Source organism: Coturnix japonica, chromosome 6 (assembly GCF_001577835.2).
Source record: "Coturnix japonica isolate 7356 chromosome 6, Coturnix japonica 2.1, whole genome shotgun sequence".
Classification (NCBI taxonomy): Eukaryota; Metazoa; Chordata; class Aves; order Galliformes; family Phasianidae; genus Coturnix; species Coturnix japonica.
The window spans coordinates 26,583,022-26,610,161 of record NC_029521.1 but is presented as its reverse complement, the minus strand read 5'-3'; the positions used below and the strand labels follow the sequence as shown (position 1 = coordinate 26,610,161).

The 27,140-nt window shown below is 38.8% G+C and overlaps 1 protein-coding gene across 1 annotated transcript in view; it reads left to right on the top strand.

Moving 5' to 3' along the window:
* Nucleotides 1-25,989, top strand: part of CACUL1 (CDK2 associated cullin domain 1) — a 34,755-nt gene extending 8,766 nt beyond the window's left edge. Inside the window, 6 exon segments of the mRNA XM_015867458.2 lie at nucleotides 8,278-8,373; nucleotides 11,490-11,592; nucleotides 19,368-19,457; nucleotides 20,628-20,766; nucleotides 22,399-22,442; nucleotides 23,104-25,989. Coding sequence (XP_015722944.2) covers nucleotides 8,278-8,373; nucleotides 11,490-11,592; nucleotides 19,368-19,457; nucleotides 20,628-20,766; nucleotides 22,399-22,442; nucleotides 23,104-23,144 — 513 coding nt within the window. The 3' untranslated portion in view covers nucleotides 23,145-25,989.
* Nucleotides 25,990-27,140: the final 1,151 nt, after the last annotated feature.

Sequence of the window (27,140 nt, the reverse complement as noted above, 5' to 3'; positions counted from 1 at the left end):
CACTAGCAGCAGCACTAATTCATTTTCTGACTGATTTTTGAGTTCTGTACTGGCTTGTGTTGAGTCAAGCAGAGATGCCAACTGCATAGGAACCCTGAATTGTAGCAGCTCTTTCAGTGCTTCTGATAACTGATAGGTAATTCCAATCATGAGCAGTCTTACAGCTAACTGCATCAAGTATTTCTGGCTGACCTTGCATGTCCATCAAAGTACAACTTACTGTAATCATTCTGATGTTCTGTTCTCATGTCATGCTTCTCCTCTTGTTGCTTTCCTTAAAAACACAAAACACAAACCAAAAGAAGACAACACCTCCAAATGTATTGGATGTGATGTCTGGGGTGGGCTTTAACTATGAAATATCTAGGTCATCTTGAGCTAGATTCCTTGCTGCTTTTCTGTTTTATGATTTCTTTATTCCTCGTACAGAGACAGCCTCAGCTGTTCTGTAGCTGCTTGTCAGTGCAGATAAACATAACGTTTAGAATGAAGTCTTCCCTGAGTCCTGCTGAACTGGTGCAGCCTGTACATTTTTCTTCTGATTGTGAGAAGTAAGAATCATTGCAGCTGTACAGGTTTGGCCAGTTCCTCTGATACATTCCATAGTAGAGTACTACACTGCTTTGAATTTGGAAATACCCCGAAATCTTTTCTCTGCAGCAGTCCTTGGTAGCTTCCTCAGTTCTGAAACTGCAGGTTTTGATGTTTCCCTTGGCACATACATACATTCAATTCTTCCGCATAGAAACAAGGTTGTCTGCTGAACCTGAGCTGTTGAAGGAGTTGAAGGACAACCATATAATGCAACCTTTGTCTTGCAAAAGTTTTCATTTGTAGGGTAGACACACCTTATGGCAGGTGGCAGGAGAGTGGTAATGTAACACTGTACCATCTTCAGGTGACCTTGTTTTTGGATAAATGGCAAATACATTTTTTTGAGCTGCTTGAAGAAAAACCTGTATGCCTTAAAATTGTTCTGTAGAGAAACTGTATTGGTTATGGATTGTGACATTACTACAGTGCATTTTATTATCCTATGTCTTTGCTCTTCATACCTTTTGGTTACATGTAGTCGCTTGTATTTAAGTTGAAGTATGGTGCTAGATCTTTACCCTACAGTCGCCAACTAAAGATCACTTTGTTGATCACTTGGAAGTTTCCAGTCCACACAGTATAAATAGGATATACTGTGCATTGAAAGGACTTGCATATGTGGTGTTTCACTTACTCTGGTGTAAGCTCATTCCACGCGCCAATATTGAATTGTGGAGTTCTGTTGAGTTGGTGAGGTATGACTTACTGTGAGGTAATATTTTATGTATAGAGAGCCAAGGTTGCTCGGGACAAGCCAGAGTACTGTTTTTATGTGAGAAAGCAGGTCATCATGACAACTGAAATGGCGGGCAGTTGCAGTGTCTTGTTCTGGACAAGCTGAACAACTTCTTTGCATAGAAGTGCAATGGTTTCATGGCAGGTGGATTGCAGGATATCTATGTGTAACCAACATGCCAGAGCAAGCTATTCCGTACTAGCAGTGCTCATCAGCAGCAGAAGCAGTAAAACTGTCAGATACCAAATGGTAGAAGTGGAGCATCTAAAGGGACCAGTCGAACCTGCTTTTGCTAGTTTCTCACCATACTGGAGTTCGTTCTCTTTCCTTGCTGCATTCATTGCAATAACTCCCTATGTGTTTTTTTTTCCTCTGCTTGTCTGGCAAGCCTGCCTTTGGCTGAAGCTAGTGAAAGGATGGAGGTGGTCAGGGTTGGCCTGTGTGCCCCAGGTGCTGCTGAGGATGCACTGGGATGTGTGTGAGGTTCTTGGTCATCCCCTGCTGACTTCTGCACTTGCTGGCTGGGTGTTGTGTTGGGTGGCACTAGTGTTTGTTATCCTGAGCACACCTGATGGGCTGCCCCACGTGTTTTTGGCTGAAGAAATTAATTTGTGGTGGTGAGGGAGGGGTTAGGAAAATATGAGTGGGCTGAATGCACACTCAGCATGTTTGGCATTGGGTAAAAAACCATGATTGTTACCTGCTGAGAAATACATTGCAGTGAGATGAATTGCTTGTTGTTGCATCATCTCCCCTTTGAGATGGAGCATGAGATGGAGCATTATGTATCTCAAGACATGTCTAGCTCCCTCCTGGCTGTGCAGGTCAGTGATCCTTTCCTCTGGCTGTTTCAGCAGGGGAGAAGCAATGAGCAAGGGTTGCCTTCCTTTCTCCCATCTGATGCTGGACCAGCTTTTCTGCATTAGTACTATTGAGTTTTGCCTCACGGGACTTCCAGCAATTAGGAAAATGAAGGCTCCATAACTCTTGAGTTGGTCAGAATTCTGGATTGTGTTAGTTAAAGAGAGTGAAGGCAGAGCACACAAATGGATATACTTGCCGTTGTTCTGAGGCCTGTTACACCTGTATGTCTACTGATGATATTTTTTATTCCAAGGTGCTTTATTTGGAAACTTTATTGTAATGGACATAGCCCATTATGCTGTGGTTTAAAATAATGACAGCTGTTTTTGCGGGTGGGTGCTGAGTCATTCAGATGTATGAGATAGGGTGAATATACAGACATACGTTCAATTTAAATACATTTTCTTTTAAAAATAGTAAAGCTGTATCTGCATTAATGATGAGTGTTTGGCCTAAGCATGTCTCTTACGCTTTGGCGAAGTCATTTGAAGTTAATTGCTGTGTCCATTAAGGATTTTGAGAACTGAGCATCCTAGTGTACCCAGACACTGAGCAGGCCCATGATGAAGTGCAAGTATAGTTAACCTATTATTGGTTTGGTTGGAAAAATCTCAGGAATTCACTTAGGAAATGACAGTGAGGTGAAAAGCAATAGTTCGTTATGTTCACAAGGCTTTTAGTTTAGAGCAAAAGAGAGAAAGGGATCTATTGATTCTGTGTCTTTGTCAGAAACAGTTCAATTCACCCACTGTAATTCTTATGTTCAGTGAAGTTAATAAGTGAAGTCCTGTCTTTCTCCAAGTAAATAAATGCTAGTTTGCTTGCGTGGTGTTTAAAATAAACCAAACAGAGCTAAGATGGCAGAATTTCTTGCTTAAATTCCACCTGTCTAAAGGCACTGAACTGAGTTTGGAGACAGTTGCTGATAGCCTCTCTACCTTCTTGGATGCTCTAGTGAGCTTGGGGTTTTCTCCTCTGTTATATGATGAGATGAGTGTGTTTTATTACGAACAAAGCTGAGCAGTCTGGTGCTGGTGGATGATACACGCACAATTGTTGTGTAGTGCCCACGACCTGCAGGTTGAGTCTTTGCTGTGCAATAGCAGAGAGTTTTCCTGCCTAATACTAATCCTTATAGCTTCTGAGCCTTCTTGGTTGCCAGCTCTCAGACTGACTGGGGCTGCATATGGAAAAAACCTTCTCTCATCTTCCAATCTATTGATTATTTGGAAGAATATGTATTAGCATCTGATTGCTGTCAGAGTCATTCTGCTACTACCTTAAGGACTGTCACATCTCTAGGAACCGAGAGCCTTGTATTGTGCTGTTGTCTGTCATCCCTTGTCTTTAGAAGTCAGTCAGCAGTATCCTTTGTGGACAGCCTGTTCCTTCCTTGCCTCTTCCTTTCTGTATCATGTTTGTTTCCTGCTTATTCCATGTGATTTTAGAGAGAATTTCCTTTTCCATTGATGAGAGGGCTGCCATTTCATTCCCCAGTTTGTTGATGATGATTACTATGAAGATGATGAAGCTGATTACTAATCTGATTAACATGGCAAGGCAGTCAAATGCTTGATCTGGAACTTCAGATTACGTTCTGAACTTTGCTTTTGTTTTAGAAACTGTTGTGTAACTGTCAGTATTTCCCCTGATTACAGGGAGTAGACTGTGAAGCTTTAGGTGGCTTGTTGTGGTTTGCTTATGAACTTTATAACACCATGATTACTACAGTAAAGTGCAGCCAGGTAGTGCTTTGAGTGCATGGTGAAACTGAACTGGGCAGTGTTAGGTACTGTTTTGTAGATGCTTTGCTTTCCTTTAAGTGATATTTAAGGGGGAGAAGAATACCATTCTAGTGCTGTAGGTGTTCATCCAGAAGTTTTACCAAGGGAATGATAATTAATAACATGTAAAACAGGCTTCTAATGATCTGATCACACAGAACTGAATCAGATGAAATGAACAGAGGTAGAACTTTGTCAGAAACCAAATGTGGTAGAAATATGTACATCTTGGTGTGTGGATGTCAAAAAGATGAGGAGAGTTACAAGTATTTCATGATGTATGGCTTGAGGGCAGCATTTTTAATGGGATGACTGTCAGTCTTTGAATCAGCTGTACTTTGGCTTGATAACTGTTTTTCATGAGAAGTTTTGATAGTGTGTTTGGCTTGTGAGATAGACCTGGGAATCGCCTGTACCTGCAGGGCAAAGTAAACAAATGATGCTTTACTGAGGAAGAACAAAAGCTGCTTTAAAAGAGTCAGAGCATTTACACAAATAACAAGTTAGTTGGTGTGGCTATAGCTGCACTCCATTTGCACTTGCCAGGTGCAACATGTGTGCTGGTATCCTGGCAGTGTGTTCCCAGGATAAGGGAACTGTGCAGCAGTCTAAGAATGCAAACTTTACTGAGCATGTTGCTGATTGTGCCAGATGAGTATTCATAAACACATTAGTTTTGTGTTCTCAAACAAAGACCTGCTGTCATTGTTTCTCTCTTATGAGCCAGTTTGGCCTTGAGTCAGCAGCCTGTCTTCTGCTTGTTCTTTTGTGTGTTCAGTCTATGATATTCAGACTGGGGAGGGGGGAAAAAAGTAACTCATTTTTCATGCATATGCAAGTTCATTGAAATAACTAGATACTAGATTAGATGCTAGGGTTTTAGGGACTTAGGATGTCCTTAGCATCATCAGTCTTTAACAAGAGCTGCAGTACTTTATAATGGAAAAGTCTTCAAAAACAAGTTGAAGATGTTGATAGAAGGTATTTCCATCACATCTTCTAACATCTTCGACTTGTTTTTGAATGCAGCTCAATCACGGTTTGAGTAATCTGACCTTGCTTTCTCCTGTGAAGGGACACATAAAATGGTTGCTGCTGGAAACTGTTCTTAACCCTGTGAGTGGTAGATGAGAGCTTTTGTAGGAGAGGATTTGAGCTGTTTTTCCATGTAGAGCCTCTTGAAAGAGGAAATAAGTTGTCAGATTGATGGGTTTCAGAATGAGGAGTGGAGGAATGAGGGTTCCTCTTTTGGGAAATCCTTAAGCTAGCAGTACATTTTTCTTTCTGTATGAGTCGCTGCTTTAATACATCCCTCAGGTGATAGAAATGATTTTTAAAGACCAATTCAAACAATTTATTTTTTTTTATAAAATCACAGCAGACTGTATAGATTCTTAAATGCACATCTGCTCTAATGCTGGCCATTGAATAGAAGAATCTTAGCAACCTCTGTTTACTCAATAAAGCTTATGTTGACTTACTGCAATGCTTTTTTAATATAAATAAAATTCTTGCAGTTCATATGAAGCTATTCCCACTCCAGTGATTGTCATACTAACATGAATATAAGGACATGGAAAAAGCTCTTTTGCTCAGACAAATAATTGCTATCAGTCTGGCTGTTTTGAGCAGCTGTGCAATGACACACAATGAGCAGAAAACACAGAGCTGGTTCTGTGTTCCCCACACAGATTAGTGACTCAGATGACCTGTGAAAATACTGTTTCTGAGTTCTTTGGCCTGTGCTTGTGAGTGGCTTTCTTTAGGTTTACAAATCAAGCAGTAACTCAGGAGAGTTTGGTTGTCAAGCTCTGTTTTGAAATTATTTATTTATTTATTGGTTGTTGGTGCCTTTCTGTTAGCATCTCCAGTGCTGAAGTGCTACCAGGAGTGTAAAACTTAGTGGTAAGGAGATATGTGAATGTCATGATTTTGCTTCCTAATGGTTAAGAACAAGGCTGAATGCTTGCCTGGTGAGTGCTTCCTGTGAAGCTCTTTGGGCTTCTCACTCTTGTTTTGTTCGCATGTTGAGCACTCATTTTCTGCTTGGTTATAGAGCTGTGGTAGCCAACAAATTCCAGGTATTTTCTGATTGAAGTCTTGAGGTTGTTCTTGGAAGGCAGCTGGGTGTACATTTCTTATTCCTTCTTAACATTACTCTGTATGTGACGCAGGCTTTGCATGGTGAGCAAATGGTGTTTTCTTCAGTGCAGCAAAAAGGTATCAAACCAAAAGCCTTGATGGCTCCTGTAAACAGGAGTGATAAACTGTCCAAATGCCTTCTGTATTTTCTTTTGAGTGGAAAGTGTGGACTGTCAGTGTGAGAAAAGCAGTAACCTGCGTCAGGCTGTTGTTTGTCTGCTGTTTGACATGCTCTTTGAAGTAGAATTTTCCATTTTCTTTAATCTTAGAAGTTGCTTACTGAGTCTTTAGGAACCAGGGAGTGTAGCCATATTTAAAGTTGAGGTTAAAAAGAACTGAAGCAGGAATATGTTTTGCTTAGAAATGCAGATTTCACTATGTGTTGTTTGCAATGAATTGTCTATCTTCATATGTGTATATATATATATATATATATACACACATGAAAAGGAGTCCCTGGGGTTTGTAGGCACTTCTATACATTGTTGGCATTTTGCACTAAAATTTGTTTGGCTGCCCCTGAAAACAGAATCTGCAATGAGATTAAAAACGTATATGTCATTATTCCTCATTTTGATCATAACCTTTGTCAAAAACATATAGAATAACACTCTATTCCTCTGCCAGGCTTACCTTCCTTTATGAAACGTGTGTTCTGTATTGGAGTTGGCTGTGAGAATTCCCCGTGTGTTCATTAAGCATATTAAGAAGGGGAGCTAAGGAAGCCAAAATAAAGAAAAAAAAGTTTGGTAAATGGAGACCACTTAATGGAGCAAAACACCAATGTGAATTCTAACTTCTCTGGGGCCTCTGCTGAGTGTTCATGCAAAGGCTGAAAAATCTGCTGCTTAAAGATAAGAGCTGTACATTGTGATAAGGTAGTTAAGGTGCAGTCAGCCTTGAGCATTTCTCACATTGCAGATGCTTTGTGAAAGATATTTGAGCTTCTTTTCTTGAAAGCTTTTTGTTGCTGCTGCATTTTTCACCCTCTTGCGTAGGGCTGTAGGAGAGGAAAATGGTGCAAGAGAAAAGAAGCTTCTTGTAAGTGAGCAACACTTTGTCCTTAGCTGTGTAGCAGCAGAAGCTCAGGCAGCCAGCTCTACTCTTCTGAAGGGAGCACAGGAGGAGAGCGGGAGGTGGCCAGTGGTTGGGAACTGGCTTTGCATGGTCAGAATATGGGGGTGAATGGAGGAATCCTTCACCTTAGCTCTGCATGGCCAGGTATGTCCATCCTTGGCTTAATGCACTCCTGAGTGTTCTGATGTGGCTTCCTGAATCTCCTCAAGTATTTGTAAAGCAAGCAGTGATTAGTTTTCCTAATTTTTCCTAATTAGAATTAGGAAAACTTCCCGTTTTCCTGCTTCCTCACAACTTGTCTTATCTAAAAAAGCCTATTCTGCAATGAGCTTCCATATTTTTCCTTTGAGAAAAATGGTGTTTTACACAGAAAACAGCAGCGCTGTCATCGTGGTGCTGCAAGGCCTGTCAGAGAGAAGGCACTTTCAGTTTTTGTATGGCAGTTTTGCCTGGGGCTACAAGGTTGTGCAGTGGATTTTTGTGGAGGTTCCAGATGTAGAGCTCTCTGAAGGTATTACTTCACAGTCCTTCTGACTCAATACCCTGAATATTTGCCTTGCTCTGTGTGACCCAGCTGTAATATGAAAATCCTTTCTAGGAAGGACAGTGCTCTCTGCAGCTGGTGAATATGCTCTGTGCCCATTCAATTACCAGGCAGCTGCTCAGCATCACTTTTCTGTCTCAGAGCAGCAGGATCAGTGCACACACTGATGCTATGAAATCTGGTTGTGGATTTGTAGACCTGATAGAGGGCGTTTTCAAAGAAGAATATTTACTCTTTAATAAATGTTCTTATTTGCATGTGCTAAATATTATTTTGCTACAGGCATGGAGAATTTCTTACTGAATGCAGCTGTTCTGACACATAGTCCTAAGCAAAATCACTTAGTGGTGAAAACCCTCCTTGCTGGAGGGAGCGATGGTAGAAACTCTGGAAAGATATGTGGCTTGCTTTGTATAGACTTTGTATAGTGGATCACATACCGTGTAGTTTTTGAGTTTGCTGTCAAAGCATAGCCCGTGCTGTTACAGATCTTTCTCTTGTTCAAATTACAACCTGACTTTTACGGTTTCTTGCAGGCCAGCCCTCCAGATCTCTATATTGAAAGATTTAACGTAGCTCTTGGACAATATATGGGAGCATTGCAGAGCATTGTGCCTCTTTTCATATATATGGTAAGTTTTAGAAAATTATTTTCAAATAAGGGATGTCCATGCACAAGATTCTGACTAAAAGCTGAAAGGAGTAAAATGCAGCTCTAACAATTTTTCTTGTATATCTTACCATTCAGGCACGTTTTGCTACCTGTATAACAGTTCTGATAAAGATGTGTGGGGAGAAGAAGGGGAAGCTGTGCTTCTAAATGCAGACTTCTGGAATTGATTTTCTGCCCTAATATTCCATTATTAGAAATAGGAGGAATTACTTCTATTTTGACTCGAAAGCAGCCTTACCAAATAGGCCGTTATTTATATCTTTTTCGAGATGGTTTATTGACTTGTTATACATTGGCTTGGTAGTTTGGGCAGGTTGTGAGGATGATTTTATCACTCTTCTGTATCTCTGAAAAAGTCTGCAATTTGCATAACTTTAGTCAAAATGCCAAGTTGCTTATTGCTTGTTTTTAATGGTAAAGAGTAATTAAAGGTTGGAGTTGCCTTATTCCGAGAAGTTATCCTTACATTGATATTGCTTAGAAATAAAAACTCAAATAAAATTTTTTAGCAAAAAACTTTCCTTCTACCTGAAGGGTAGAATCAAGTTAAGGCTCAAACTTATTCCCTGATATATTGTTAATCAGTTGCATGTGATACGGAAAATGCTGCAAGAAAAGTCAGAATGGAAAATGTTCTCTTCTTAGTTTATTTGTGTATATTTGGAAGTACTTCTATGTACAGCTACTTCTGCAGTCTAACATTATTGCATCTCATTGAGTTTTCTCTCATGCAGCAGCACTTTCCTTTATTTAGACAAGAAAATAAGATTACAGGAGCTGAAAGCCAATATAAATTATAGCTTTGCACTTTGTTTAATAGGTAGTTCCAAAGAGTATTTAATGGAAGTGGACTAAGTTGTTGGATTCTGCCTTTTTTTGACAGTGCCAGCACTTTACTATTTTGGTAGTGATGTGATTGTTTTAATCAGCAGTTTCCGAGGTCTCTGATTTGCACTAATAAACTTTGTTCTGAAAGGATGGTTTTATTAATGCTTAGGAAGACTTTAGACATGCATTTACATGTTTAAAAATCTAGGAAGCCAAAGAAAATACAAAGGTTTTTAATACAACTAGAATGTGTTTTTGTCTTTTGTTGGCCACAAGAGATGTAGTTAGCCTTAAGGCTCAGTGCTGTGCATTTGAAATCAACAGCAGTACTTTCCTTCTCTTTGCTGGTCTGTACCAAGCCATACTCTTGTGTGTATGGTGGAAACACAGGACCTGGTTTCCTTAATGTGCTTTTATGTGGTGATGGAGCCCTTGGATGACAGATAAGAGGGCTGACTTTGCTATGGGGGAATTGTTCTTTCATTCTTTGTAGAAAGTAGTAGTGGTTTTCTTTTTGTAATGGTGATGCTACATCCATTGCTATGTTGAACTTTTCAAGAAATCACAGAGAACCAAATCACTCTTCTGAAGGAGATTAAACCCACTGCATTTAGAGTCAGAAGTTCTGGTACGGCAATTCAGATGAAGCAAATGAAGCTACAAGTCAGCTTAGCACAAAGGTTTTTATGCCCAAGAATAATACCTAATAAATAATTGTATTCTGTATGCTCAATAAGTCTACATGAAGTTGTTCTAGATGCTTGCAGCCTGTGCATATGACAGTACACTGCACACGTGAATGAATAAAAATTATGTATTCAAAGAAAATTTTAAATTGGCATTTAGAAGATAAGTTCTTGATTGCTAATTTATAGTTGGGTAGTTAAAAATCTACTATTCTGTGGTATGAGGTGGGTCTAATTCATGTGAACCCTGTGGGTTTAGGTTAGTTGAGATTAGATCCTTATTCATCATTGCCTCTAAAATGTTCTGACTGGGTGGCTTTGCACTTGCTTATCAGCTAGGGGACATTTTGTGGCGTATACGTGAAGAAAGATGTTTGTATACATACATGAATAAGGTAATAAAACACCCATGTACTGTTTGTTCTTTCTCTCTTAAGTGTGTTTTGCTCTCCTTTTAACAATACTAAAAGAATCGTGTTTTTGAATGTTAGTCAAAGTGGTTTCTAGAAGAAATGTGCTTGTTGAAGTCAGTGTGAGCTGTAGAGGAGCCTTAAGAAATCAGGTTGATGGAAGACTGAAGTACAGTGTGTATGTTGGTGCTTCTTAGTAGTAGAGCTTCTTCTATTACTGCGAATTTCTGTTGCAGTGACAGTTAACCATTGGTGGAAAATAAAGTATCACATAAGTGTTCTAGTATGTATCTTAAGATTAAGTTGATTTTCTAGTCGTATGGCTACTTAATACTATGCAGGTTGTCCAGGTGGGTTGCCTTTTTTCAAGTTAGTATTAAAGTGATAGGAGATATATTCATGAGACAACTACACCTTTAGCTATTTAATTCCCACACTTAAAATATGGTCAGGAAATCTTGGTCTTAATTGCAGACTTGGAACTGAGGAGTAGCGCCAAGTGGTACGTTGGGTTTAAAGTCCCTCAGAGAAATCACGATAGAATTGCTTCTGAGGGCTGAGGAGACAAATTTGTTAATGCTGAGTGGGTCAAGATAATTGGATCCTAAAATTTGTAATGTAACTTAGTTTAATACAGGTTTGTATATCTCACTTATTTCCACAGTACATTAATTTTGAATATCTGTCCTCTGGGGCTATTAATGAACCACATGAGTGGGTATCTCTACTGGTAATTTATTACTACAGTATGCCTATTTTAATGGCTTAATCACAGTTAGGTATTTTAAATGTCATATCCAGCTCTATTTTGCTATTTATGTGTTTATAATGTTCTGAATTGCACCAGTTTTTTTTTCCTACAGATTCTCATCTGGATCAACATGTAGATGTATCTGTATATACATTTAAAAACCAAACATCTGTAGGTAATTAACTTTATTAATGCTGTAGTACCACATGCAGTCTTAATTTTAAATACTTTTTTGTTGTGCAGGACTGTTCTACGTAATATAAAAGCAGGAGTTAAGGAAGTATTTTGCAGGTTAAATATTCTACCATTTTAAAAATGTAAACTATTTTATACAGGATTTAAAAAGTTTTTATTTCCTATTATGAAAATCAACCTCTAATATTTCTGTCTCATTTTCCAGAATAAATTTTACATAGAAACCAAGCTTAACAGAGACTTAAAAGATGACCTTATAAAGCTGTTTACGGAACATGTTGCAGAAAAGCACATTTACAACCTAATGCGTAAGTACCCTTACTGACTTTTTCTTATAATGGGAGTCTGGAAAACTGCAGTGCTTTCAGATATTGCAGAAATCCACAGCAAAGAGAAGACAGCAGATGGTTAAGAGGGCTTAAATACAAATTCCTTTTGAAGGCATAGGAAGGAATGTTGCTTCTTCTTTGTTGTTTTTCATTACTGGTTGGAAATTAAGTGTATTAAAATTGAGTTTTTGTTACAAAACTTGTGATTTCTGATATACCACATCAAGGAGTACAAATCAACAGTTATTTTTACATGTTTTTATTTTTGTATAAAGTCATGATTGCTCTGGTATTTTACATTGAAGCTTTACGCAGTGTTTGCTGTACCCAGATGATGGGTGGTAAGGGTCGGGTTTTCTTTCTCCTTGCTTGGTTAGTAATGCCCTTCTCCTTTGACCGAAGGGTTTGAGGTACAGCAGAATAAGTGGAGATAATCACTGTAATTTCATCTTTTTCTTGCCGCCTGGGAAAGTCAGTGATGTATTGCTTTTAGGCATCATCAGATCACCTAGGAAATGTGAGGTCAGTGAGAAAGGTCCATCCATCGCCTAATGTTTTATTTTGGGCCAAAGACATTTAATGAAACGTCATATGATGATTCCTCCAACAAGATGATGGAAAATTCAACTGACGTTCGATTTAAGCGTGTGCATGTTCCAGGCAATGAAAATATGAATGTAATTTTTTTTTCAATGAGAAAGTAAAGGTCACACTTTTAATCAAATCTTCAGAATGTAAGTAACGTCAGATGTGCTGCTGTGTAGTTAGTCTTCTGTGAACTGACAGAGGAGAGTTAAATAGAAGCTACAGATTATGTATTGCAATAAAAGGGGGGTGGGAGAAATAGTACTTTTCCCCAGCTCAGTGGTAGTTAGAGAAGTAAAACTGAAGGAAAACAGTGAAAAATAATCTGCCACCTGACTTGTTGCTCTATTTGGAGAGTGTTGTTTGTGAGCACCTTTCTTAGATTTCATTTCAGTCGTTCTTCAGGCTACTTTAGACTTAATAAAGCTAAGTCATTTTGTTACTGCTTTACTCCTAAGACTTGCATAACTCTTAACTGTGATCTGACTTGGTTAAACCTTGAATAGTGGGATCTTTAAATTACTGAACATGCACAGTGTATGTAATACTGTTGAGGTACAGAGAAATAGTAGTGTTGTATTTTTTCAGCTGCTGTAGATTGCTGATATTCATACCAGGACTTTTTTAACTCTCAGAAATGTGACAGCTCTGTGAAAATAGCATATGTGTGTATATATGAGCTTTGTGGCTTGACTTTCAAATGTGATTTTCAATGTGTGATACTGTTTTCTAAAGTATTATATGGATTTGGTTAAACAGGAATAGTGTTGGTGTGTTATGAAGGAAGAAAGTAACATTTTGAGTGGGCATACATAGGAAATCAAATTCAATGATTTGTGATCTGTACTGAAAAAATTGAGTTCTTTATTTTCTTAGCATGAAGTGTGTCCTCCAAGAAAGCAGTACCAAAACATTCATTGAATCAGCTTGTGATTTAAACTCAAGGAAAAGAGTAAAACCTGCTCTTGATTTTGTTGCTATGTTTTTCACTGACAGGCATTTCTGTTTGTAGTGCCTTCTATCAGAGCCCGGCAGCTGGCACTTCCATCCAAGGTGCTGTGTTCAGGAAGTGACTGTAAGGAAATCTCAGTTCCATTTACAAGTTCCTTCTCTATTTCAAATTAAAAGAGAGAGAAAGAAGTGTCAGGGAATGAGTGTAACATGCATCTGTTACTCAGCATTTGATACTGCTTAGGCTGCCAGGGGATCCTCGTATTTGTGCTGTGTGGTTGAAAGCAGGAGGATGCAGAAGAGGCTTCTGACAGAATGGGGAATGTGTCTGAGTGCTTAGTAAATAGAGGGTGAGAATTCTTTATTTGCAGAAAAAAATGCAGCATAAGCAGACAGATCTTGCCTGCAAAGCTTGGATTTCAGAGCACTTCTGAGCAGCTAACGTCACTATGTAAATTACATAAAAACATGGTTGTGGTCTTGTGAAGGATGTTTATCCTGGCACGTGTTTATCAAGTCAGTGCTTTTCAAATTAAAGTGATGCAGACGAACTACGTGAAAATAACCTGGTGATTTTCCTTATGAGGCCTAAAGCTGGCTCTTGCTGATAAGGGTGCTGTATAAAATGGCTTGGGAGAAGTTGTGGTGTGCAGAACTGCTTAAATGAATGTAACAAAGAAAGATATAGGGTCTTATTTACAAGAAGCCTCAGAAGTAAATAATGTAGATGTGATACCTACTTGTCAGTAGGAGAATGTTGCCTTTCTTCATTCTGGGTTCCTGCAGTTATTGTCACCTCTGGTGGCTTTCTTGGGTTGTAATGGCAGTGCCCTGGAAACACCCTGCCTTGTGTCTAGAGAAATGGCCATTACTGAGGTCTTCAAATGTCTTTATTTGTGTAAGTGGCTAACAGCTCTCGATGCTCTCTCATCTTTTTTACCTGCAGGTAAAAAAAAACAGGTAGGAAACCAGTGGTGGAGGGTGGTTTTAACTAACTGCTGCTATTCCCTTTTAAGAGTTTGAGCTTAGTACAAAAAGCAAGGTTGCTCTATAATAACTCTTTTCGTTTGTTCCATTAGCAATGTACTGTTGTTTCTGCTTGGTGGATTGATCAGTTGGTTTTAATTTCCCACTGTTCTCCTTATAGAACTTAAAGAAGCTTTGGGCTGGAATCCTGCTGTGGAGGCTGACAAGGTCCTGACTTCTCAGTGTTGAGAAGAAAAGAAATGGTAGCTTAAAAAAGTCATAGAAAGAAAAGTAGCTTTAGAAAGATCTATCCCTTGGATTCAGTGAAGGTGAAGGGATTTTGCTGTTTCATCTTCTTAATTTATTTTTTGTTTGTGGAGATATACTTCAAGAGAAAGGTAATTTATCTTGCAAAGGATTCTACCTTTAAAGTGGCAGGAAAGAGATTTCCCATGTGGGTGGTTTCTGAAAGATACTGGAGAAGTTGACCTGGAAGCTGAAAAAAGGGCTGTTAGCAGCTTCTGGTGATGAGCTTGTGCAGTGTGCTTTTTGGTTGCAGCAGGTACAAATGGAATAGAAAATGACAGAAAATGAACAAAGCTGTTCTCTACTGCAATTGTCAGTGTCTGTGTTTGCATTGCAGAGATGTGTGGATGAGCAGGGAAGGTGTGCTGGCACGTACAGCCTTACACTGCTAGTAACTGAGTATTATTGACCTCCAGAAACACCATAATGGCAATGAAGTAAGGGACCCTCATCTCTTTGGCTGCTTACTACTTACTGCTTACATCACACTGCTTTGCTTTTCCTTTGTGTGCAAAATTAACAGCAGAAGAGAATCTGCACAACCTTGCTACCTTCATTAAATATATATATATATATATATATATATATATATATATATATATATTTTGTTTTGTTTGATATGGAAAAATAAATGGTAGATTTCTTAAAAGCAAACTTAAGGAAAAAAGGGCAAATAACTCTCTTGTGGTATGACTTGCTGTGTCTGAAAGTTTAGAGTGGGTGTCACAATAGGTTAGATGAGATGAGAAGATTCCTTTCTAAGGGTCTTAAAGCAAGGCAACACAGTGTGAGGAGAATACACTGACCCATTCCAGTATCTTTGTACCTAACAGTAAGTTGACAGTAAATTGTATGGGAGATGCAGGGTTTCTATTATATAAAACAGAAGGTACTTCTCAAGGTGTGTGGAAAAAATGCATATATTGACAAGTTCTTTCCTGGAAGTCACAGAACTGTGATTTGGTTTGCAATGTTTAATTTCTAGGTTAAGATATGTAGGCAAATAGTATCATCCCAACAGCTCAATTTCAAATTTCCATTCTGAACCGTAAAACAGTATTCTTCTTTTATTCAGAGGCAACCTCTGTTTGAGTTCTTCATTAAAAATCTCATGCTCTGCTTTCCAAGCATAGGAAGACGCAGGTGATTGCTAATGGCCCCCAATTGCAGTCATGTTCCATTTCTTTTACAGGTGTGCCGGGGCACTGCTATTGCAAGATAATGAGCCATTCCTTTTTTAAGACATTGAATTGACACGTTTATGTCAGTCTGTTCTTAGACCTCAGAGGGTACTTGAACACTCTCAAGGGCAATACAGAATAGCTTATTCATCTACCAATATTCATTGTACCTTGCGTTCCACAACCTGATGGAATAATCAAGAACACCCACCAGGTTTACAGGAGGGATCAGCAGTGTTGAAATGGGAGTTGTGATTCAGCAGGGCTCAGTAACTGTAGAGCAGCCATACTGGTAGCTGTACTGTTAGCAGGTACCACGTACTCATGTTCAACATCACTTAAGCTCAAAATTTTGTCACTGAAGCAAATGTTTAATTGAAGAACAAAGTTCCTTTGGAAAGTTGCAGTTGCATTTCTTATGTTCTTTGTTTCATGTTGCAGCACCACAAAGCAAGAAGATTGTTTTGATCAGAAATGTTATTCCCAAGTAATGACTGTTGTGTTTCATTTGGCACATTGGAAGGGAATAGCAAAAATGTTCCCATCTCAATAGACCTTTGTGAAACTGTAAGGATGAAAAAATGCTCCTCCAATTACAGAATTCCCAAAGTCTGTATTTTTCCATTTATAGCTTTGTTTTTGAATTTATTTTGTAACAGCACTGAATATTTTTCCATGCAATTAAGACTTGAAAGCTTTAGTCTGTAGTGCTTTTATTAGATATTTAATAAAGCTTTTGGGCTATACTATGAATATTTTTAAGTAATCTCTGGCCTCATTAGAATGCCTAGTAGCAACTGCTTAGTAATAGATCCACCTTCATGTTTTTCTCTAGCATAGCTTTAACTTATTTCAGGCTTCTGAAGAATTTAAATGACCAGAAACTATTTTGGTTTAATTTTGGGAAATACAAATGCAATATCATAAGGGATTTGGTGTAACTGCCAGAGTGAGTGTTAAGCCAGAAGGAAGGTTGCTTTCATGCAGGAGGCTTCTGAAGATTTAATCAGCAATTAATGTGTATTAATATATTAATACGGAAGAGATGATAATGCTCTAATATGATTATAAGGGCACATGACAATGCTCTTAATAATAGGCATAACATTTGGTTACCCTTGAGGGGGGTCAGACAGTTGGACTTTATCTTTGTGGGCCCGTCCCAGCTGAGTTATTCCATTCAATTGTAGCTGGGTTAAAGTAATGAACAAGTAATACATGGTCAAGCTTCGTTAGTCAGTTTAATAACAAAATAGGCAGCAGGCTTGTGAAACAAAACCAAAAATCCAATCAACCAATAACAAAACAACCAAACAACCCACATCCACATTTTGTGGACGCTGTTTGTATTAGTTCCCTTCCTGTTTCATTGTGTTTGGTGGAATGCTTTGCACGGGTTGGGTTTAGTAGTGAGGACTGAGATTTGAAACCAATGGGAATCTGACATTGTGAAGGAGAAGAAGAAGGGTGTTTGGGATCAGGTGATTTGATTCAGCTGAGAGAAGTAATTTATTATACTGTTGATTTGCCTGTGTGTGATCTAATGATATTTTGAAAGGGCAAAAATGGCAGGTAGGCTTCTGCTAGTACGCTTTGTTGAGGCTGTGCACTGCCAGTAACTCCCTTTCTGTTGCTCTGTCTCTGCATTTCTTACTGATTTCTCACTTAGAGCAGCAGGAGGGCTGTAACTCTGTGAGAATATCAGTTTCTATTCTGCAAAGTACTGTAAATATTGTATATATTACTAAATTTAAGTACTAAACAGTCCACTTTGCATGATGGAATAAGAACCTCATTAATACATTTATTTTGTAGCTTAGTTAAGCATTCAGTTCTGTTCTTGTTAAGAATTTATAATTTTTAGAGCGTTGTTAATTACAACTTGGAACACATCTACCAAAGCCAGTAACTTAAACCTTTGTTAAGGAGCACTGCTGTGGAGTGGTGGAAAAACTTGGTCACTGCAGAGTACCTAAAGGGCTGTGGGATCCATGACAAAAATCCCAAGGCCCTTACGGGTATTGGCTTCCCTCAGGTTAGTGGTGTTCCAGAGCATCTCATATCTCTCCCTGCACTCAAAGCATTTCATCATGGGAACCCACGCTCCTCTTCTTTGAATCTGCCGCGAGTTATTTTCTAGACTATTTGTAGGCTAATTAACTTCTTTACATATTGGTTACTTAGTCTGTAAGATGCAATATTAGTTCAAAGGCGCTGCGGAGGTGGTCAGATGGTATCATAGAGTCATTACTGCTGTCACTCACCCGAGGCTTTGCCTCACCCTGCTCTGTGTGTGTGCCACCTCCTGGCACTGGGTCATAGAATTACAGGTTGGCTTAGGTTCGAAAGGATCTTAAAGGTCATTGAGCTCCAACCTGCTGCTGTGAGCTGGTTGTACCGACCAGATCAGCTGCCCAGGGCCCTTTCCAACCTGGCCTTGAGCACCTCCAGGGATGGGGAGTCCATGCTTCTCTAAAAGGCAGGACAAAGGCAGTGGGGACACCCGCAGATTACAGAGCACAGGCTACCCGTACACACTGCATGGATTTTCCATGACTATCTACTGGCATATATTCCTTACACAGCATTAGCCTCTTTTTAACTTGTAGCTCTCTTAGCTGCCAGGAGTCTGAAGAGTAGGAAATTGGCTGTAAATATGTCATTATAAAACAAATCGCATGCCCTCACCACCTCAAGCCTTCAGCTGAAAGGTGCAAGCACTTCTAAGATAGATGAATTTAATTCACATGGAACTATAACAGTTCTGTTTAACAACTTTGATCACTTGGAATGAGAGGTTAGAGAGAAAAAAAAGCTTCAGTAATCTGGCTTTTTCTGTGAGCCACTTACACAGCTTCAGAATGAGCAGAACGTAATATTGCAGGTTTTTCTTCTTACGTTAAGTGCTACAGTGACAGGTATGGAAGCTGGAACTGGAGAAGCAAAGATGTTTGAAAACCAGAGACCGTAGTGTGTAGGTGCAGGAGATATGCCCTTTAGGTAGAGTTGTAACAGTTGTTTCTCTGCAAGGGTTTGTGTGCTATTCAGGTGCTTCATAGGGGCACAAAGACTGACAGGCTGCAGTTGGTTTAAACACAGTTATCTTTTCTTTTGTTTGTTTTATAATTCAAATCTAAGTAAGTAAGAAAGCAGTGCAGGCTGAAGGTCTGGCCAGCTTTGCATAAGCAATGGATATCTGTTATTGACAGTTATTTCTATTAGAAGAAGATGCAATTATTGCAATGTTTACTAGAGGGCATAGGTTTCAAGAATGAAATAGAAATGTTTCCTTTGGTTTAAAAGAACAAATGACTCATTTAATTTCTAGGTTTTTTTCTGCACTGCTTCATTGATGGACTTTCAATCCAGCCTTAGTTTTATAGGCAAGATGTAATACAAAGGGAGACTGGTGACTCTGCAGGTTTTTATCACACTGGTGAGAGTGCTTCTAATAATAAATTGTTAATGTGTAACAGACTACTTAAAGCCATTGATCGCTTGTTTTTACCTCACAGCTCCCACTGCCTCTCAGAAAAGGGGTGAAAAATAATTTTTCGTGTTTTTACCTTACATAATTTGAGCTGAATACTTCTACAGAAGAATAAAGCTTTAATAAGAACCAAGTTGAAATAGGTGGCTGTTTCCTTTGAGGATATCTGATAACAAAAAGGATGCAATTGCTCTATTTCTCTTGAACTAAAGTATCCGAGTAAAACCCTACATTTAAATTACACAGATGGATAACTATACTTCATTTTGTTTCAGCTTTACTTTTGGAAGCTCAGTCAACACCCTTTCAAATAACTCCATCGACCATGGCAAATATTGTGAAAGGCCTGTACACTCTAAGACCAGGTAAAAAGACAAGTGCTTAAATCTCTCACTACTGTTGTTCTGACCTACTTCACCAAATATGTTGATATGTTGGTAACTATCTAATGTATATTTACCATGCACGTGTGTTGTGTTTTGTCAGTCATAATGCTTAGTTGCAGTGCAGCCTGCACAAGGTGGTATATGTGGGTACCTAAGTTCTGATTTTTGGGTTTTTTTTGTTGTTTTACCCCAATAACACAGCAGCAGACTCTGTGCTCATAAGACTGCAGGAAGATCTTTCTCTTGTATTCTCTAAGAATAAAGGAGTTTTTTTTGTGAGTCAGTTATGATGGAGGTTTTGAAGGTGATGTGTTGAAATGAGTTGTTGTCAGCAGCTCTTCAAAAGGTCAGATCTTTGATGTAAAATGAATGACAGTTTCTTCTCTGAAGCCATTATTTGAATGGTATCATTTCGTGCAGCACCTTAAATTAGTTCCTGAGTACATTGTGAACATCATACGCAACAATAACCACATCAAAAGCAAAAATACGTTGCAGACTTGAATCAGTTTTGCACCAAACTCTTTCATTCTGTGATTTCTGTGGGACTGAGTAGAATTTTAGCATGTTTGACAAGAGTTCAGCAACTCAGAAAGCACTGAAAATATCCATGAGTATATGGTACCTGAAGCTTGGTCTGAGCTTGAGTTCTGTGCTGAAATGGCAGTTCAGCTAGTGAAAGTAAGATACATTTTAATATTGCTAGAACTATAGAGTTTTATTCTCTAATGATGTACTGTGGTTTTGCTGCTGAGTCCTGTCTGCCTCTGGGAACTGGAAAGGAAACGGTTTGGTTGCCCTTTGAAACTTGTAATAAACGAGATGATCTCTAAGGTCTCTCCCAACTCAAGTTATTCTGTTTCAGAATGAAAGCATTTCTCATATTTACTTTTGCTCCTACAAAGCAAAACAAACATACAAAAAAAAACACAAAACAAACAGCCAAAATGATCAAATCAGATCTTTATTACTCCTTTCAGTCATACTGAGGTGTTCCATCTTGGTTTTAGCCTTGAAGTCCCTATTTATAGAAATAGGAGTGTGGATAGGTACATGTAAGTACACAGCAAATCAGCTGGTTACTTCAAAAGAGTAAAATTTCACAAATTATCTCGTCCATATATTTTGTTATTGCTTTCCTTCTTACAGAATGGGTACAGATGGCACCAGCTTTATTTTCTAAATTCATCCCGAACATTCTACCCCCTGCTGTGGAATCTGAGCTTCAGGAATATGCTGCTCAAGACCAGAAACTTCAAAGAGAACTTATGCAGAATGGGTTTACTAGGTAACAATTATTAGTCTTCTGTAGTAATTGTGATGGACAGTAAAGATGAATATAAGTAAAAGTATTGTTGGATTAATTGAAGAGTTAATAAAGGACCTTCATAACTCAGCATCTAAAATATGGCCTAAATTTGCACATGCTTTGAGGGCTGCAAGCCCTGCAGATGGAACCACAAGGCAAAAGACTGGGAATCTTAAAGTAATTTCATGAAACAGACTAGTTATAGTTCATGCCTCCTTGTCCTTTGATTGTACTTCCAGTGCACAATCATGTTCTTATTCAGGCTTTTATGTTTGTCACTTATTTTCAGTAAGCTGGCCTTTTTTTCCAAGCCGTTCCTGAAAATGTCATTTAATGACTTGCCTTTATTCCACTTCCAGAGCTATTTATACAACTAAGGTATTTCTTTTAAATGAGAATTTCCCTTCGGAGCCTTGAGCTGAGGTGGAGGGATGAGCAAACAGTAGATGAAACAGTGGAAAATTTTTCTTCTTGTTCAGTCTGGGCTGTGCCAGTTGCTTTATGCTTTTGATCGAGCTGGTTTGGTGGAGATCAGAAAGGATATTAGCCACTTAAAGGGGCATTGATATGTCTTGTGAGTTTATGAAATTGCATTATCCTGTGCTTTGGTACAGTTGCTCTTGTGGTGTAGATTGCTTTCAATTTAACAAATAAAAAGTGCAAAATACAACTTTGTAGTGGCATAATTGACTGACAGCATTTAGTTTGGTGAAGGTGTTTTTTATGCGGTTGGATTGTCAGGGAGTTGGTGTATTCTAGTAAGCATGAATGGTGCACAGAGTCTGTCATCGTTAGGAGATAAAATAAAGCTAAAGTAGAGTTGATATATTTACCTCATTACGTTTTGCATTGATATTTGAAATGCATTTTGCCATGAAAAGCATTTCAAGATGTAATATGCTGCTTCCTCTGTACAGGAGTATAAAACAATTCTAAAATGTTATAAATAAGGTTACATTCCTATATATAGCTGTTATGTGTATATGTGTACGAAAGGGTTGTTTTTATTGTAATGAAAGAGCATGTCAAGTCTGTTCTATTCCGAGTTACTAGAGAGTAGACACTCTCCTCTAATTACATCAAAAAATGGTGATGTCTTTGCTGCTGCACTTCCTCAATGCTGACTGAGGAATACAGCACAACAAAGTGTCTTGAGCAGCGTTAATGACCTGCCAGGCTGCAGTTGGACTTGTCAGTTGATCAGCACCATTATGTGCTGTTGCTGTAAAAAGCGGGAACACAAGCCAATCGCTCAGTGATATTTCTCTAGTGGAAGACTTTAATTAATGTATACATGGCAGGTCTATCACCCTAGGACTGATTTTAGAGGAAGAACTCTGTGTTATTAGAACTTCTGATTTCAACCAGCTTCTAGCAGTTAAGTGTGAAATTATAACTACTGTGATTTGTTAAAATATTATCCTATGAAACTGAACTTCCTATTTTTACGGACTAAGTAAATAAAATTAGCTAATATCTGTTTTAGTAATCTGAGAATGCTGAAGTCATTTTGTGTGTAACTCCTGTGTTTATAGTTTGTTTCTGTAACTCCATAAGAAGCTGTTTTTCCTTTTGGCAAATGAACGTAACTCTCTTGTTCTTCTTTCTTAGAGGTGACCAGTCACGGAAAAGAGCTGGAGAAGAGTTATCTTATAGTAAGTATGAATCTTCAGCTCTGACAACAGTATTGAGCTGGGTGTAGTTCGTCCCAACAAGCAAAAAATAGGGGGTATTTATCTGTGAGCATTTCTCTACCAACATATTTATGTGCATTTCTGTACATTTTGAACTGTGCTGTTTGTACTTCATAACAAATCTAGTTTCCTTTTATGGTAGGACAGTAGGCTTTATAGGCAGCTTGAGAGGTGGTAGTCATGGTTTTGTTTCTTGGATTCAGTGAGAGTTGACTGTATTGCCCAACAAGAGATAATCTAGTCCCATATATTCTAGATTAGGATTTAAGTTTGGGGTCCTGATTACTAGTCATTAGATAGCCCTGGAGTTTAGTAATAGTATCTATTTCTGGTGCTGCTGTTAATTTCAGTCTGTTTTATTGCATTCTCTCCACTAAGTTTCTTCCTGTCTTTTTAGCAGAGCATGTTCACTTCCTTTCTAACTGTAAAATGTCACACAGTTCTATTATGAATACTTATTAAGACTGAAATGCATCAGTGTTTACTTGGTGTATCATCTTCAGATTACACTGTTAATGTTTTGCAGGCAGTGCTGTTTCTAGCATTGTTTGGGAAGGAGGGCAAGGGACCTAACATGGAATCTTAATGAGAGAATATCTTTAATGTTTTTTTATGATTTCAGATGGCTCATCAGCTTGTGCAAGCTCCAGGGGGTACAGATAGTGAATATACTGGATCAGCTTTTATTCCTAGCCACAACAGACACTGGAGGAGCACAAGTGATATCCGGAGCCTTCTGTGGCAACTGATGATACTTGAGCTCTGACACGAACTATGCCTCGAAGAAGAATTTTGGACTCTCTTCTTCATATAATAAAATGTCAGTTGCTGCTACAATTGGGATGACTTTGAAAGACATGTCTCCTTGGTCTAGTCTCTCAGCAAGTTCATGCTCTACAATTATTGTGATGAACGCACCTTGAAAAATAATCCTGTCAAAGTGGGAATGGGCAGCCGAAATCAGCAGCTTCCAAAAGCGTTAGAATGGAAGAACCTTTTTTGCACTCTTAATATTAAGGACGTTCTTAAAACTAGTTAACATGTCAGTGAATTAGTTTTTAAACTTCAAGGTATTTTCTGGAGCTTTTGATTAAATAATAGGAATAAATTTTCATTATTTTGCAGTATTTTTTCGTTAGTATAAAAATTATCATCTTTTAAGAGTTGGTCCCATATAAATGTATCTTCTGTCAGGGAGTCTTGAATTCCAGGTTTTATTTTTTCTTGTTATTTTGATCTGCTTTCCTATATGTTTGTACTCTGTGCCTTCAGCTTGTGCACTTTGCAACTTTATAGACCATATTTTGTTTACACAAAATGTGTTCTTGAGGAAAAACTTGATGTGAACAAACATGCTGCAAAGTTGCACTTTTCTCTTGCATCAATAGGAGGTGATTTTAAAGAGGAAGGAAGAAAAGTTGAACCAATTACCATTATTAATTGTGACTCAGAAGTTTGTCCTTTTTCATTTTTTATATGTATTGGTGTTCAGTGCTGGGACCAACTCTTGTAGAACCCCTCTCTAACTCTTCATTGGCCTCCATAATTGCGGTTGTTTGAGATGTGAATTCCAGACTGAAGAAAATACTGAGGTATTTTAGGCTGTGTCATGTGGAAATGTTAATTGCCACAGCTGAATTTTTAGGGTGGATTGTGGAGAAATTCTCCACTGTATTAGGTCTGTAAAGTACGTCTCCATCAGCACAAACCAGATTTGCACCTGGTTGATCAACGAATGCCACCTTTCCAAGATCACTGTGTGTCTCTTGTGCTATTTCTCCTGGTGCAGGGATGTGATGGGGGTGTGACGGTGGATATAGTCAGAATCAGGGAGTTCAGGAGTGGTGTAACACATGCACGTGTGCCTGCTTCCAGACCTGTGTGGGCCCAGCAGGTGGTCCTACTGAGTCCACTTCTAGGAGGTCAGGACCTATGGTCTGAATCCTAATGATTGTGACGTGAATTTTTATCCATACGTGGCTAATGTGATTCCTTTGAGGGGGAAAATGTACTTGAAAGAGCAGTTTGACTAAGTTTTTTTTAATTACCATGGATTTATTTTTATCACTTTTAGTTAAAAAGGTAAATGAGTTGGTGATATAAAATCTTTCTGAAATGAAACAAAAGTTTATTCAGTTATGTCTTGCACAACTCTCATTCCTGTTGAAAGCAACAACAAAACAGGACCCCCTGTATGCTTGCATGTGTTCATTCTGAAAGGCAGGAAGAAGATTTAATAATAATAATAATATATGCGGCAGGGATAAACTATTTTTCTTTATGCTTTGTAGCCAGACTTCATGTAAATGAGTTCAATGTTATCAGTTTCACGTGAACCATTTTGGCAATATCTTTAATTTAGGGGTGGGGGGGTGGAAGGGGAGAAGAAAAAGGACACCGTGATTGACACCATGATTGACAGTCTGATGATAGCTATGTATTGCTTTGCAAAGAAAACTTAATTAGGAGGAAGTTTTACAATTAAAAATGAATGCATCAGTGTCTTGTTTTCCAGGGAGAGCAATGCCAGCAGTCATACACCGTACCTAATAGAGGAAAAGCAAACCAACCTGAAGAGGGATTTTCAAATGCTTGTAGCATTTGTTTCAACTATGAGGGGGAAAAACAAGATTTGCCAGCTTCCAGATTTGTATCGGTTTTGACTTTAAACAAAAATAAAACCTCTGGTAGTGTCCTTGGCTTTAAAAATCACCCTGTGCTGAAATGACAACACTCTAATTCGGAGCAGATACATTAACCTAACCTGGTTAAAGTCTGTTTACAATTTCATTCTCGTTCACGTAGTACGTACAGTAAGTGAGCTCTGTCATCTCTGTCAACTGATCACAACTTTTTCTGGTTTTCAGTTGTTTTTGCTGGTTTAGGTTTGTAAACAACATAGCTTCGTTTGAGGCAAGAGTTTTAACGTTCATTTTGTGTCATATTATGCTTGGGGCACAAACTTCTAGGACCATAATTCCTTCTGAAGAGAGAGCATTCCTGTCAGCGTGGTTCACTTCATACGTACTACAAGCAGTGCTTGGATGCTTCTCAGTCCTGTGCAGCATTCTCACTCAGCCAACACACATAAGAAATCTGTTTGTTAAGCACTGTATTTACGTTGTAAATTTGGCATTAAGTTTGTGTGTTTTGGCATTATTAACATAATGCTGAAATAGTGTTTGTCTAAGACTTTATCATTGTGACTGAGCATGAAACGGAGTACAGCATACTATACTAAATTATTTGTTTCTCTGTAAACTTGCATTTTACAGTAAAACTAACTCAGCCACCTTTGAGCATTGGTACTGTAAAGCCACAGCAACTATGAACAGCATGATCCTAACTGCAGTATTTAATTTAACCAAATAACTTGTGGTAAATCCGTTGCATCTGTAGCTTACTCTGTTAAGATCAAGCAGTAAAGTTGGTTATGCAATGGGTGTCCTCTCTATGTTGCACTGGTTCTATAGCCAAACTTACTACATTAAAATATTTTTTAGATGAATTTCATTTCTTGAGTTTGCAAGTTGAAATATCCAAGTTCATTATGATTGTGATGGTATGGTAGGGGATAGCCTGTGTGTGTGTGTGTGTGTTTTGACATCTTGGCATGCACCAGGTGTCATGTAGTAAAGTACAGTACGTTGCTTCAAGTACCTGTAGAATTGGTACAGTTTTTGACTGCAGTCAAGAAGTACTGCCAGTGAGGAATGGTCACTGCTTGGGTTGTGAACTTCCTTATCTGTTCTGCTGGGATGGTGTGTGTAGCAGAAATGCTAAGTTGTGGCTTGAAGCAATGATTGAGCACCTGGTGGGAAGGCAGGGCCAACCCAGGGGAGCTCAGGTGCATGCAATGCAGCTAAATGACCAGATGAGCTGGAGCCAGGATCCACCCCTTCCCAGACCTCATTTAAGGGTTGGCAGTGGAGGTGAGGGTATCTTGCTGGAGATCCTTGTGTACCCAAGTCCTTCTAAAGGTAAGCAGATTTTTTTTTTCCCTTTATTTCTGTGCATATGGCTGCTATGTTTGGGCATATCCTCGCTTGCTGCAGTGTAGGACTTTGCTATGCTGCTATTATTGCTGTGCTTTCCGTTGCATTATAACATAACGTAGTGGTAATGTGAGAATGCTCACTATGATGTTAGTTAGGTATAGGAAAAGGTTCCTCCCCCAGTGACCAGGGCAGATGTGTACTGGAGTAGATTTCCCAGTAGCTGTAGTACAGAGGAAGTTATTTTGTCCAACAGGACAGTACTTTTTATGTCATCAGTTGGTGTCATGGTCCCAGCAGAGTATTGTTATGCTCCAATGCTGGTTAACAGAAGTTCAGAGAATCTAATCTTTATTGGTACTTAAATACACTGCCTTTGGCTTGGGTGCTGGGCCATGTCTGAGGGTGGTAACTGTTGAGACCAGCCTGAATCACTGATTGAGCACCTGGGAAAAACACCCTCAGCCATGGGAGCACAGGTGAAGGCAATTAATCTGTGTGACCCGAAAGGGTGGATCATGGCTGCACCTCTCTTAGACCTTATTTAAGGGCTGACTGCCACTGGAGATCCCTCCTTGGTGAAGCTTTCCCCTGCAAAACAAGAATCTTCTGATATGGATGAGCAATTCCCTTCCTTTATAGTGCCTTTCTGTTGTGCTGGTCC